This window comes from Hyla sarda, chromosome 3 (assembly GCF_029499605.1).
Source record: "Hyla sarda isolate aHylSar1 chromosome 3, aHylSar1.hap1, whole genome shotgun sequence".
Lineage (NCBI taxonomy): Eukaryota > Metazoa > Chordata > Amphibia > Anura > Hylidae > Hyla > Hyla sarda.
The window spans coordinates 198,000,252-198,015,654 of NC_079191.1; the positions used below are offsets into that span (position 1 = coordinate 198,000,252).

Below are 15,403 nucleotides of genomic sequence, written 5' to 3' on the forward strand. Positions count from 1 at the left end.
ACATTGTGCGGGGCTCGCCAGAGCAAAAGTCATCCTTTGCAGTGGCTACCTTTTCTGAACTGCTTAAAGGGGTACTCCGCCCCTAGACATCTTATCCCCTATCCAAAGGATAGGGGAGAAGATGTCAGATTGCCGCGGTCCCGCTGCTGGGGAGCCCCGGCTATCATTACAGCACAGAGCGAGTTCGCTCTGCACATAATGACGGGCAATACAAGGGCCAGAGCATCGTTACATCACGGCTCCGCCCCTCGTGATGTCACGGTCCACCCCTTTCAATACAAGTCTATGGGAGGGGGCGTGGCGGTCTTCACGCCCCCTCCCATAGACTTGCATTAAGGGAACGGGCCGTGATGTTACGAGGGGTGGAGCCATGACGTAACGATGCTCCGTCCCCTGTATCACCCGTCATTACGCACAGAGCGAACTCGCTCTGTGCTGCAATGATAGCGCGTGCCGCATCGGGGATTCCGGGGCTCCCCAGCAGTGGGACCACGGCGATCTGATATCTTATCCTCTATCCTTTGGATAGGGGATAAGATGTCTAGGGGCGGAGTACCCCTTTAAGACTTGTGTGATGGATTCTCATGCATCATTTATTTACACATCACATGGCTGGGACAAGGTACACTGTTTGCTCTGTATTTAAAAGGGGTACTCCGCCCCTAGACATCTTATCCCCTATCCTTTGGATAAGATGTCTAGGGGCGGAGTAGCCTTTTAAGACCATTTTACGTCATTCTTAAATACGTTAACCTAAGCTAAGCGCTGCGGAATCTGTAGGCGCTATATAAATAAATAAATAAAATAACCTAGAATTACCAAGTGATATCAGTGTTTCCTAAATTGGTTTCCCCCAGCTGTTGCAAAACTACAATTCCCAGCATGTCCAGACAACCAAAGTCTGTCCAAGCATGTTGGGAATTGCAGTTTTTCAGCAGTGGAAGGCACTCTATTTGGGAAACACTGGGTTACATACTTAAAGGGATATTCCCGTGGAAATTTTTGGTGGTGTCAGAAAGTTAAACAGATTTGTATATTACTTCTATTAAAAAATCTTAATCCCTCCAGTACTTTTTAGGGGCTGTATACTAGGGATCGACTGATTATCGGCCGGTATTCACGATTTTGGACGTTATCGGTATCGGCAATTACCTTGCCAATAATCCGATAATGTGGCGTGGGCCCCGTGAACAGGGGGGGGGGGGTATAAACAGCCGATAACTTATACCGGAATATCGGTATAAGTTATCGGCTATCGGCCCTAGCCTCCACAGAGTATCTGTATCGGCCCTAAAAAAAAAAAAAATAATTTTAAATCGATATTGGTCGATCTCTACTGTATACTACAGAGGAAATGTTTTTCTTTTTGGATTTCTCTTATGTCAGAACCACAGTGCTCTCTGCTGACCTCTGCTGTCCAGAGCAGAATATGTTTGCTATGGGGATTTTCTCTTGCTCTGTTCCGTTCCTAAAATTGACAGCAGATGTCGGCAGAGAGCACCGTGGTCGTGACATAAGAGAAATTCAAAAAGAAAAAAACATTTTCTCTGTAGTATACAGCCCCTAAAAAGTACTGGAAGCATTAAGATATGTTTAATAGAAGTAATTTACAAATCTGTTTAACTTTCTGGCACCAGTTGACCAAAAATAAATAAATAATTTAAAAAATATAAAAAAATAAAAAAAATTCCACGGGAGTACCCATTTAACAGCAAATCACCCATCTCCACATTTAATGAAGTAATGTGACATACTATACCAGGAATTTTCTAATATTTGCAGGTGCTTCAAAACTGGATCACTTTACAAAAGCACATCCCTGTGCAGATTAGTGAAATAGGACAGTGATGATGGCTGGAGGAAGAATAAACTCTTCCTGACTACATTGTTACAGGAAATGATTTATGATAACATGCGGCAGTTTATTGCTTTTGGTTATTGTTCCACAAACACTTCAGTTGTATTACCAACTCTGCTGTGCATTAACAAGACAATGGCAAAGGAACATAGAATTACGAAGCTAGTCAGTCTGCAGGAACTTTTAGGAAACCAGGAAACAAATGCATGTATCTGACATCTATATAAATGGATTTATAAATTTGTGTATTGTAGTAATTTTTCAACACTTCTGGCAACATGGCTTCTGGGATTACTCTAGCTGTGTTATTTATCATTGTACATCATGGCCTAGTTTCCAGTGAAGGCCAGATGATGGACCATTTATACCTTTCCAGGGACTTTTTTTTTTCCCCATACATAAAGATAATAAAATTATCTCTTATCTTTGATTCCTTGAATGTGATTAGGTTAGTTTTAGATTCTTCTGTAAAGGAGAGCTATCAATTCCTAATATAGTGTTATAATCTGAATTGCTACTTAACATACAGGAATTTTATTAGTAAGTACTGACAATCTTTATGAACATTCAATTTTTTGGACCAGCAAAACATAAAAATCCACAGACCAATGCCTATGCACAGAATACATACGGACAGTATTGGTTGCTTGCCTACAGACCACTGATTGATTCAGATGAATTTTAGTTCTCAGCATCCTCCAGAAATATCCCACCAATAAAATAAGACATCTTAACTGTTCTCTCGGTAGAAGTATATGCAATGTGGAACTCTGCTGACACTTTTTGGAGGTAACTGTCTCTTCAAGTCAGTGTCCAGGCTGCTTTGCATATCAGAATTTACCTACTATGGTGCTCCCCTCAAGACGAAACATTACTCATTAAAGGAGGAGGAGGAGGGGCAGGAAACCAGTAACAGCTCTCTACAAATGAGCAACTTTGCCTTTTGGGGAGATCCTAGCTTGGCTTGTTAAACTCCAGTCATGGCCTAAGGCTTCCTAAATGAGTCAGCCACTGACTTAAAGAGAAAATTACTTCCAAAAGATGGCATTTCTTAGTAAGCATTGGTTTAGAGAACAAATAAACAATTTTTTTTTTAATCTTTGACACTCCCGTATGGCTGGTTTACACAAAGATGTAACAGTGTAGCTAAAAGCATTTCTAAATAAATGCAGTTTCTGCAATGAAAGTCAATGACAATAATGCATGCAGATATGATCATTTAGAGATTTATGTACATGAGGGTGTGGCAGGATATAACTCTATATAATATGAAACATGCACTGTATACAAAGCAAACAAAATGAAGTATAGAGACTGTTTTTATAAAAAAAAAAGATTAAATCATATTCCCCAGCTAATCACTAGAAAACAGATAGAAGTCTGATCTTTTCACTCAGGTATTTAAAAATATATATAAAAAAAAAAAAAAAAAAACGCTAGGGCTACACTGCAACCTCATGTAGTAAATAATTTTATATATTAACGGACTGCATTGATATATAATACTAAAATACTATATAAAATACTAAACTAAGGTCTCAGCAAGACTGTGGATGGTGTGGTTACATAAGCAAGCTAAGGTAGTTTACAAAGTTGCATCTCCATTGTGAACTTCCCATCTCCAGCCAATGACAGTTAGATTAAAAAGTACAGGAACAGATTTACCAAACAACAAGCTTCTAAAGTAGATAAATAATAACAAAAAACAAACAAAAAAACTTACAACCGCTACCAAGTTCTTGAAAGAGAATCTTGATTTTATCAAACTCAGAGATGTTTTTGCCTGATGGAATATCCAGTGGTGCAAATGCACTGAAACAAATCAAAATCAATCAATTATATAGGACAGGAAATTTCTCACTATTTTGTAAACAAAAGTAATAATGGAAGAAATATATACAACAGTCAATGACATGCTACTCACAATAAACATGAATACTAAGTATCATTTGGAAGGTCACATTTATATTCTTTTACCACATTAAAACATTCCTTTCAAAACACAAACTTGTTTATAAACAAATAGCCTCTCAAAGATGATACATGGTTGAAAACATGAGAGCGATTTTGTATATTTTTATATACATGTGTATTAGTCCTTTGAGTGAGTATACATTTATGAATATAGCACATCTTCCGAACAAAACAAACTGCTTAAGAAACAATGTCATGGTCTGTGTTTGTTTCTTTGGGACATATTGCCCTTTGTTATTGTATCAAAATAGAACCACTGTTCTTTCACTTGTCATGATTGTAAGGGAAAATTGCAGAGAACACTGAAAAAAAAAAATGTTATTGAAATATCTAATGTTTTCCTCCTCATTCGGTCTAGAATAATACAAATAAAGTTATGGCTGTTACTTGCTGTAACCATCAAAGCCACTTTTCATCTACTGGTATCATTGGTGTCAATCTATGTACACGAGGCCTGCCCAGATCCCTAGCACAGCTTGTAGCCCAACAAAACCAGTTACTTTATAAATATTATTCCAATAGCAAATTGTTGCCAATGCAGAAACCTGATAATTGTAAAATATTTCTGAACTGAAGCTTCTTAAAAGCTTTGACAGCACAATGATACAGAAAAAATGAAGTGAGCATAATGTTTTACTATATGTTGATCTAAATCTCTAATCTTGTTAGTCCAGTGGGAGGTCCAAATCAGTGATTGACAACTATGTTACGTAAATTTACAATCATTCAGTAGGACCACCCACTGGACTCCTGAAGTTCAGAAAGTGCAAACATTTAGAGGAGTAATTTAAAAAAAAATTATACCTAAAAAGGTTTCAGAGACAAATCTATTATAGCTGCAAATGCCTTCTTGTGCAGTCAAGCAAAAATATAGCATACTCACCTCCCCCAATGCATCCTTTGTCTTCCAGTCCCCTCTAAAGTCATGTTTTTCTTAGGCAGTGTATGCTTGAGCGAAACACCCGCGAGAAAGAATCAGACTTCAGTGGGGACCTTTAGATCTGACAATGACAGGGAAGGACTGTATTCTATCTTATGGCTCTACTGCACAGGGAGGAACATGAAACCATATTTGCCCAGAAGACCTAGTTCATCAAAAATATGTCAATCTGTTCAGCTTTTCCTGCTCTATAAATTGCTTCCTACAGATCTGACTGCATTTGCAATATGACCTGTTCTCTTTTTAAAGCTAGGGCTAAATTGTCACTTAAGTGTTATGCTGCACAACTGTGTGAAAGGCCCCAGAGCAGCATACAATGTTAATGTTAAGAGGTAGCCCAACTGGCTTTTGGTTGTCCCTGTGGTTCTTTTGTAGTCCAGTTGTGCCTTGGCTGACCAATGCCCAAGTGAAAGGAAGTTTCTAGCATTTTGCTGAGTGCGTCAAGGAAGTGAAAAGAAACATCACCTCTGTAAATTAAAAGTAGGAAACTGCACATATGGGCATTAAGTCTGACCAAGACTAAGGTCACACTGCTTTCATGGCTCCAACACTAGATACCTGCACGGGATTGTTTCTTATGCCTTTCCCGCTGGATTATTGACCACTACCACCTCCTGCAAAGTGTGCCTTCCAATCCTGCGCACTCCAGCAAACATTTTGTCAAAGCTTGTAGAGATAGAATCCCCCATGCCATTACCACTTGTGCCATTTAATCACCCAGTTGTATCATTTCATCAGCCTCCTTGGCATTTTAGGTTTGCAGGACAATGCAAGATTTTGTGGGACTCGCTGTACAGTTTGTGACCAGCCACTTCTACCTGCAACAACCTTATTACTGCCTGCAAGTTTTTACTGGGTCCCGCAGGACCCGTGGGATCCTAATACAATTGTATGGCTCCATTTCAAACCTTGGACCCAAGTGCTGCCCTGTTTGAATTCTCTTCAATGGAAGCCCACCCTGACAAAGACAAGGAATGGCAATTCTGTTTCTCTTGTCGCTATGCATCTGTGTATGGTTATACTACATGGTACGCCACTCACAGAGCCGCTTTGTGTGATATGTGTAATTACCTGATAAAATGCTTCCAGGAGTAGAGGAAATCTGGATTTTTGCTCTACAGTGAAGTGCTTAACTAATTTGAAGGTTTATGTCAAAAACTATTTAAGAGTTGGCAGGTAGCGTCTCAATTTAATAGTGTGATTTTCTGAAACTGTTGATTAATAGCTCTGTTAAGCCAATTCTGATATAAATTAAAAAAGGAATTAACCTTCATGTAATAGAAAAGCCTCTCACCTTTGCATATAGGGATAGGTCATGTGTGTGCGCTTGCCTGTCTAGTTAACCAGATCTCCAAGCACATGCAATTAAATATAATTGAAGGTTGACTTCATGAATACTCAAAGAAAGAGGGGATCAAAAGAAATTATGCTTCAGTAATTCTAAACAGAACCCTTGTGTGTCTGCAATTTCAAGATTAAACAATTGCATAAAAAGGATGAGGAAAAAAAATGTAAATATAGAAAAAAAAGTGTTTCAGCTACTACATGTTTTATACACATACATATATACACACATACATATACACACACAAACATACATGAATACTAACATTTAGAAAAACAGCAATATGAGAAGGTGTGTATATGCAATTCCCTAACATAATTGGCATCAGCATAATCATGGTTTACATAATTTGGTTGCAGGAAGTTCCTACCCCTACTACTGATGGTTTATCCCACTAAAAAGGTATCTGGAATGTATGACATTGGGGGTCATGTAGCACCCTCAGATCTAAGGAGCACATTCTTCTATGACAGCCTCTGGGTGGCTCTAGTTTGCTTGCTGGTAGTGGTACTGTTGTGCTTTCTAAACACGAGTAAGGGTGCATGCACACTACGTTTCTTAAGATACGGGACCGCATACGGCTCGGGAGAGGGGGGCGGAGAGTCGGGGGCGGGGCAACCGCACTGTGCCATATGCGGTCCCGTATGTAATGTATTTCAATGAGGGACCGCATTGAAATACATTACAGAGTGAATCGCTGCCTCCGGTTGGCTCCGTTTTGGCCCGTATACGGTTTCCCGACAGGACCTAAAAAGGTAGTCAACAGCGTTTTTAGGTCCGGTCGGGAAACCGTATATGGGGGAAAATGGAGCCAACCGGAGGCAGCGTTTCACTCCGGTCGCTCATTGAAATACATTAGATACAGGACCGCATATGGCAGCGTGCGGTTGGCCCGCCCTCCTCTCCCCAGCCGTATACGGTCCTGTATCTTAAGAAACGTAGTGTGCATGCACTCTAAGGCATATAGAGTGTAGTTGGTAAACCGTACAGAGCTAAAGCACTCTGTTCAGGGGCTGCAGGAGAACTGCTAACTAAGAAAGGAAAGGTTTCAGGGGACATTCTGGCTAGTTTCTTCAAGGGGATTGGGGGAGCTTGCTGGCTGTCCGGGCATGCTGGGAGTTGTAGTTTTGCAACAGCTGGATGCACACTTATGGGAAAATGGGATAGTGTGGCTTGACATATAGTATGTGTCTGTATAATATGTCACAGCTTTTGAGCCTTTCCCATATACTGACGATGTGACCCTTCGTACACCCTCAAAGATTTGTGCATAAAAAATATGTAGTGGATTAAAGTATGAGCTATGTGGATGAGGATTCAAAAATTTCACTAGGAAATTCAGCTTTAGAGCTGATTTTTACATCAGCAACATTTTTGTTCCAGGATTTTCACTTAAAGGAGTACTCTGGTGCAGACTACTCCTGCTCCTTACCCCCCACCCCCCCCGTCTCACATCAGTTACAGCCGAACATAAGGCTTAGTGAAAGTTGTGCAGAACCTACTGAACATGGCAAGCACTTAAGAACGCTATTAGATAAGCCCTTGTTTTTACCAATAAAAAAAATACATTGTTAAGCTGGAGACAAAGTTGATGTGCTGATATATGAAGTGAAGGAAAAAAATGAAATAAATTTACTCACCCAACAACAAGAAGACAGGAACAAACCAACATGAACCCAAACGTGTATTTAAGAGCAGTCTTTATTTGCTGTATAGAGAAGAAAATACAACCATTAGTCTGAGGATAACTCCATCATAAAGATCTTCCTAAAAAGAGATAATATAAATATATATTTTATATTAGGCAATCGCGATAATAGCAGATTGCGATATGTCGATATTGGCCTTGGGAAAATTATGCGATTTTTACAGTGGTCCCAGGTTCACCGGCTCCGGCTGGTCCGACGGCTCTCGTGATGGTTGCGGTGGCAGCTCGCCCCGGATTCACGTGTCTCAGCTGATTTTGGATGTACTGCGGCTCCGGCATCAGCTGATTGCCGGCGTTTGCGGAACGTTGCTCCTCCCAGCAGTGTCTAGCGCTGGGAGGAAGTGATTTAAAGTTACTTCCTCCCAGCGCTCTATGGTGTTGTCATGGCAGCCGCATGGGAGGGAGCAACAGAACGCTGCCGGTCAATGTGTGCACAGGCCAGTCACGGTCCATGACATGAAATAGAGGAGGATTTAAATAAAATGTTTGCCCATTTCATGGCTATAGGAGGAGATGGCTATATAACAGGAGGGAAATGGCTATAGGAGAAGAAGGTCTATAGGAGGGGAATGGGATATATGAAAGAAGAATGGCTATATGAATTCTACATATCTATTCCCCTCATTTCATATGGCCATTGTCCCTCATATAGCCCATTTCCCTCATGTTTTATAGCCCATTATCCTCCTTTAGCCATTCTCCTCATGTAATGTAGCCATTTCCCTCATGTTATATAGCCCATTCTCCATATGATTATATATGCTATAGTGGCCAGACATATAGCGTTATCTGGCCCCCACAGTGCTTCTATGTACATATGCCGCTGCAGCGCTATGAAAGACATACACGCTGCGGAGGACAATATATATGCACTGAGGGGGCGGGGGGGGGGGGAATATATATGCGCTGCAGGGGGGGGCAATACCTATATAAATTGCGCTGCGGGGGCAAGACAAATAGCGCAGCAGTGAGGCAAGATATATAAAAACGCTGCAGGGACTAGGCATATACCGCTACCACCCCCCCTCCCAGCGCTTCCATTTGAAAACCCAGCTGGGACCCCTGAATGGCAAATCAGTACCGGCCATTCAGGGCTTCCGGCGGGGAATTTAAAAATGAAAAAATGAAGATAAAATACATCGTACATTGCAGGGTTGTGGAGCATGCCGCCCACTCCCCTGTTTAATGACTTCTAATCGCAATTTAATCCCTCAGCCCCTGTACTACAACCCCCATCATGGAACAGAGTCTGTTCCATGATGGGGGTTGTAGTACAAACACTAATGTAGCCTCCCCAGCCACTGGCAGACTCCCACAGCCGGGGAATTACTACTCCCATCATGGAAACAAGTCTGTTCCATGATGGGTGTAGTAGTAGTCCCTCAGCACTACAGGAGTCTGCTGATGTCACCTCTTCTGAGCATGCTCCGAAGTAATAATGGATATTATAAACCAGGTGCAAACAGATGACATAAAGGCTCATCCGTTTGCCATAGACTTCAATGTTAAAAATAACGGACGTTAATTTACCCGTTTCTTGCGACGGAAGAAAAATTTGTGCATGTGCCGTTTTTTCTTCAGTCACAAATAACGTATGTTATTCATGACGGGCTATAACGGGTGATAACGGATAATCAAAAAAATCCCATAGACTATTGGATTTTGTAACGGCTGTTTAACATCCGTTTTTAAACGGGTCTTTTAACGGAGCAACTTTATAGTGTGAAAGGGGCCTTAGATGGGCAGGAACTTAAAAAGGTTTCAATATTTAGATCAGCCCCTTAATCAGACGTCCAGAGCCTTAAATTCACACCTTTTTTGCAATAAGGTTTCAGATCCATCAAACTATTTCATGTAAAGTTCAAATAGTCAACCAAAGAGTAAAAATAAATATATTAATCTAAAAGCAGGTTAAATACAACATTTAACATTTGTGATAATAAATAGTTTATCTTCTACACCTAAGCCAAGTTAAATGACTAGAACTTTGAACCAGTCATACCATTTTCTGATCCTCCGAAGAAACTACTGATACTTTCAACCTTGCCCTTATTTTATATTCAGGAACGTTTTAAAGTTTATCCCTAGCTCTTTCAATTCTCTTAATGCATAATATTTCTCAGTAGATTCTCCGATTATTCTGCTCAAAATGTTTCTTTAACCTTAACAATCCTCTCTATTAATTCAAGCGTGTTTTACATTTTGAAAGGTGTACATGTTATGACTTTAATAAATTATCAAAGAAGATCATTCTCAGAAGGCTATTGATCATCTGAGAAACGACTGCAATATCCATTCAACTTTTATGTGAGATTATTAACACAGGCAATGGCTATAAAAGGACCCTAAATATAACAACGGATGAATGGGAGATGTACTGCCAGATTTTTAATAACCTGCTTCTATATTAGGAAGCCAAGCCATCATGGCTAAATATATAAATCTACTGTACTTATACCTTCATATTTACATGTATTTTTATCTGATCTATTGTAAAAGTGTTTTGTTTTTGTTTGTTTTTTTTTACTAAAAAGGTTAGAGTGAAAAATGGGGCTCTATAGAACAATTTCGCGAACCTTGATCAAACACAGAATCTGAATGTTTGCTATTTAACATCCAGTTCAATTCAGTCTATAAATCAAATCAATGACCTGGTAATAGAAATTTTATAAAGAGATCAACAGACTAGTCACATTTAGAATATATATTCCATCCAGAAATGCATAGCCGGGCACAGCCTCAATTATAATAGTCTAGGACACTTCTATCTGGAATAAAATCCGAGCAACTGAAGCTGTCCTTAGTGTGTGTCTGCGGTGCTCACATAGAAGAAATAGTATAGAACATGTACACTGCAAGAAGCGACACCTGGAGCACTCACCTCGGACACCAGTTGATGCAACCAAAAACTTCTTTATTTGCGGTGCAGATAAAACAGCATAGCAGGGAGGTGGATAGATGACACAAGAACGGGTGGGTCCTGCTGGTGAAAGACAGTCTGTATCGCGCACCTTGCGCTTCGTCAGGCCCCTTCCGGCAGGTGAACATCAGACAGGTAAATACAGAAAGACAAGGGGTGGGATCACAGAGCACACCCAGCAGAAGTGCACATATTAACTCTGTGTATGCCAAACCATAGTGATATGTCTAAAAATCAATCTGATGGTGGTGACAGCAGGTATAAAAATTAAAACATTCTATATATTTTGGAAGCATAACACAATGGAGACAGAACCAAATCATATTAACGCATTTATTTCATTATAAATCATTCAGGCCTAGAGGTCCTGTTGCATTAAGGATAAGGATCCATCTGGCTTCTTTTGAGAGTAAAATTTGGTGTTTAGTCTTTCCCCCGTGTGCGCTCGCCACGCGTTCTAGCGCGGCAAATTTTACCATTTCTCGGTTTCCATCATGTATCTTTGACATGCGATCTATAAATTGAGTGGACCCTTTGCCTATTCTCATTGAGTCTGTGGAATAAGGGACGGATGTTTTTCCCTATGTAATAATAACCACATCCACATACTAGGGCATATACAACATGATCTATGCGGCAAGTTATACACTGTCTACCTTGAATATGATGCCCTCCTAATTTCGCCTAATGGACGTGTGTCAGACAACCATTCCTTTTTCTCACTATTCTTCCTCTGACGTGGTTTCATAAAATCATGAATTATTTTATTCTTCCTATATGTAATGATGGGTAATTGTTCTGTTAGTGAGCTGAGGTCTGTGTCAGTTTGCAAGATATGCCAGTGTTTGCAAGTGGCTTTCCTCAGTATGTTATTCAGGTTAGTATTTCTGGATGAGAAAAAAGCCTGTTCTTGTGTGTTTTTTTGTTTCTGTTCTAACAAAAGGGCCTCCCTGGAGACACTACCTATTCTAGATTTAGCTTGCTGACAAACGGAAAGTGGGTACCCAAGCTTTCTCAACCTAGTTTGAAGTTCCTGGACCTGATCTTCAAACCCCTTCTGGCATTTATTGATTCTTTTTAACCAGACCATTTGGCCATAGGGGATGATGTCCCAGACCTGAGGGGGTGGTGGTGAAGGAGAGCGTTTTTAGAAATCTCTTTCCGAAAACCCGAAGTGACTCTCTCTTCTTCAACTACGTCAATTTTAATGTTGAGGAATTCCAGGGATGTGCCTCCATACACTGCAGTGAACTTCATATTTACATCATTTATGTCATTTAAATACAAATTCCTGGAATTCCTCCGGGGTGCCGCCCCAGACAATCAGAAGATCGTCCACAAAACACAAGAGCAATTTAATATGGTGGCTGAATGGATTCAGTGATGTGACTATGTCATTTTTTTCAAAGATGGCCAGAAAAATATTGGCAAAAGAACAGGAAACTGGCGTGCCCATCACCGTACCAGAGATTTGATTGAACCATTGGGCATTAAACTGAAAATTGTTATTGGTGAGGATAAAGAGAGTTGAGTCCACTATAAATTTTATAAATTTCAGCAGAGCCTGTATACCCGCATCCTGCAGGATGCGAGTATGCAGGCTCTCGACATCCACAGATGTCAATGCAAAACCCGGTTGCCATTCAAATTCATCCAGCGTAATTATGACATCCCCAGTATCTCTCACATACATGGGGATGATTTTCAATAGAGGGGCTATCATCCAATCAATGTAGCTAGATAGATACTCAGTAGCAGAACCTATTCCTGCCACTATCGGTCTACCCGGGGGAGGCACCAGTCCTTTATGATCCTTTGGTAATATATACCACTTGGGCTTAGTCTGGGTCTCTGGTAACAACTTCTCTGCAGTATGAGATGTAATAATTCCTGCCTCTGCAAATCAAATTTTCTTAGATGCGTACAAAGATTTTCTATTGTCTTTCTAGTCGGGTCACAGATGAGTTTCTAATATACCATACTGTTATTGAGTTGCTTCAATGACTCCTTTTCATTATTTTCCTTCCTCCAAACCACTACACCCCCTCCTTTATCTGCCTTAGAAGATCTTGTCTTTTTGATAACAATTCCAAGGCCTCCCTTACTGACAAATTGCTCCGTACAGTAGGATGTATCAGGGCTCTCACTTCTTGACAGACAGATTTATAAAAAGAGATCTATAGGACTACCTGGGGCTATGGGGGGATTGAACTTGGATGGGTTCCCTCTAGAGAAAAAATGGAATTTTCCTCTGGTGGGCTACCTCTCTCTAACTGGGGAATATAAGTCAACTCAATTAGATCTCTGACTGCTTGTAAATCCTGACCTGAGAAATCCTTCCTAATACTAAAACCCAAAAGACCAATAGTGCAGGGGACTTCACCCTCTCTCAATTACTTTAGTGTTGAAAACATTTTTATTGGGTTTCGCATGCTGTGCAGTGGAAAAAAAAAAAAAAAAGTCAGATTAATCTTCCTGACTGATTTGTACAAGTCCTCCTCAAATGCCACAGAGTTGAACTGTTCATTTAGTCCAAAATTCAGTCCTTTACTCAAGGAAGATATACAGGCATCCCTTAAGGTAACTTCTGTGGAACCTGGTGGAAAATCACCAGGTTCTCTATCCCCATGTCTTTCTCTTGATGGGTGCCTTCAGTTGCGCTGGCTTTCCTCCTCCGCCATCCTCCTCTCCGGGTCTTACCCCTAAACGGTGTTGGTTGCTATAAGTAACGCCCGCTCCTTCATTATATGTCTCCGGATCATCCGAGGGGCTAGACTCAGATTCAGTTTTTAAGGTAATCCGATATATCATTACATATAGGAAGAATAAAACAATTCATGATTTTTTTAAACAATGTAAGCGGAAGAATAGTGTGAAAAAGGAATGGTTGTCTGACACATCCATTAGGCAACTTTAGCTGCGGTTCTTGTTCCTTTTGCAGACATAATATGAAGGCTAAGGTAGTGAAATTAGGAGGGCATCATATTCAAGTTAGGCAGTGTATAACTTGCCCCACAGATCATGTTGTACATGCCCTAGTATGTGGATTTTCCCTGAGTCAGGGAACATTTCCACTCATTGAGAACAGGCAAAGGGTCCACTCGATTTAGAGATCACATGTCAAAGATGCATGATGGAAACCCAGAAACAGTTAAATTTGCCGCACTAGAACGAGTGGCGAGAGCACACGGGGAAAAGACTAAACACCAAATTTTACTCGCAAAAGAAGCCAGATGGATCCTTCGCCTTAAAGGGTAGCTCCCACCAGCCTATATATTTTTTTTTTCTGTCCCTGCCTATTGCCAATCTATCCCTAACCCCCTCCCTGCTTTTAATTTTCCTTTTTATTATATTAAAAATATCTTTTTGTCTGCCTGGTAGTGTGCTCGCTACCAGGCAGACTTTCCCAGCAGGCACCACGTCACTGATGCCTGCTGGGGACAACACTTCCGCCCTTAGTTTATCTACACAGGGTGCCTCCAGCTGTTTCACCACTACAACTCCCAGCTTGCCCTGACATCTATTGGCTGTCAGGGCATGCTGGGAGTTGTAGTAGTGAAACAGCTGGAGGCACCCTGTGTAAATAAACTATAAGTTAGTGCCATGCGGTGCTACGGCGCTAGCCCGTTCCCTCCATCTCAAACGCCCGCCCGCATATCCCGTTCCCTCCATCACAAACCCCCCGCCCCGCATACTCCGTTCTGATACCTGCAGAGTCCGGCAGCGGGCGTGCAGGGACAGCGGCGGCGACTACATGTGGCCGGGGAGCCAATGCGCTCGCTCCCGCCTGTCTGATTGACAGGCAGGGAGCGAGAGCAGCCTAAATGAAAAAGGACTGATTGCCAGGCCAAAATCAGTCCTTTTTCAGGCATGACATCACGCCAGGCTGCAGCCGGCCACTAGGAGGGTGACCCCTAGTGGCCGGTTTTAAAACGTAAATTTCACCCTGATAAAAATAAATAAATAAATAAGGACAATATATTAGAGAGATGTTGTAGTACATAAGTACTACAACATATCAAAAAATAAAGTTGGTGACAGTGCCCATTTAAAGGGGTCCAGGAAAAAAATAATTTTATATATCAACTGGCTCCAGAAAGTTAAAGGGGTACTCCGCCCCTAGACATCTTAAGATGTCTGATCGCCGCGGTCCCGCTGCTGGGGAGCCCTGGGATCCCCGCTGCGGCACTGCGCTCTCATTACAGCACAGAGTGAGTTCGCTCTGCACGTAATGACGGGCAATACAGGGGCCGGAGCATCGTTACGTCACTGATCCGCCCCTCGTGACGTCACGGTCCGCCCCTTTCAATACAAGTCTATGGGAGGGGGTTACGCCCCCTCCCATAGACTTGCATTAAGGGGACGGGCCGTGATGTCAAGAGGGGCGGAGCCATGACATCACGCTGCTCCGTCCCCCGTATTGCCCGTCATTACGCACAGAGCGAACTCACTCTGTGCTGTAATGATAGCGGGGTGCCGCAGCAGGCATCCCAGGGGTCCCCAGCAGCGAGACCACGGCGATCAGACATCTTATCCCCTATCCTTTGGATAGGGGATAAGATGTCTAGGGGCGGAGTACCCCTTTAAACAGATTTGTAAATTATTACTATAAAAAAAAAAAAAATCTTAATCCTTCCAATAATTTTCAGCTATTGAAG

The 15,403-nt window shown here is 41.4% G+C and overlaps 1 protein-coding gene across 1 annotated transcript in view; it reads right to left on the minus strand.

Annotated features, from left to right (window-relative positions):
* LMBRD1 (LMBR1 domain containing 1) overlaps nucleotides 1-15,403 on the minus strand; it is a gene marked incomplete in the record, with an annotated part of 250,015 nt that overhangs the window by 180,133 nt on the left and 54,479 nt on the right. The window contains 2 exon segments of the mRNA XM_056565826.1: nucleotides 3,582-3,670; nucleotides 7,758-7,825. Of these exon segments, the coding sequence (XP_056421801.1) occupies nucleotides 3,582-3,670; nucleotides 7,758-7,825 (157 nt within the window).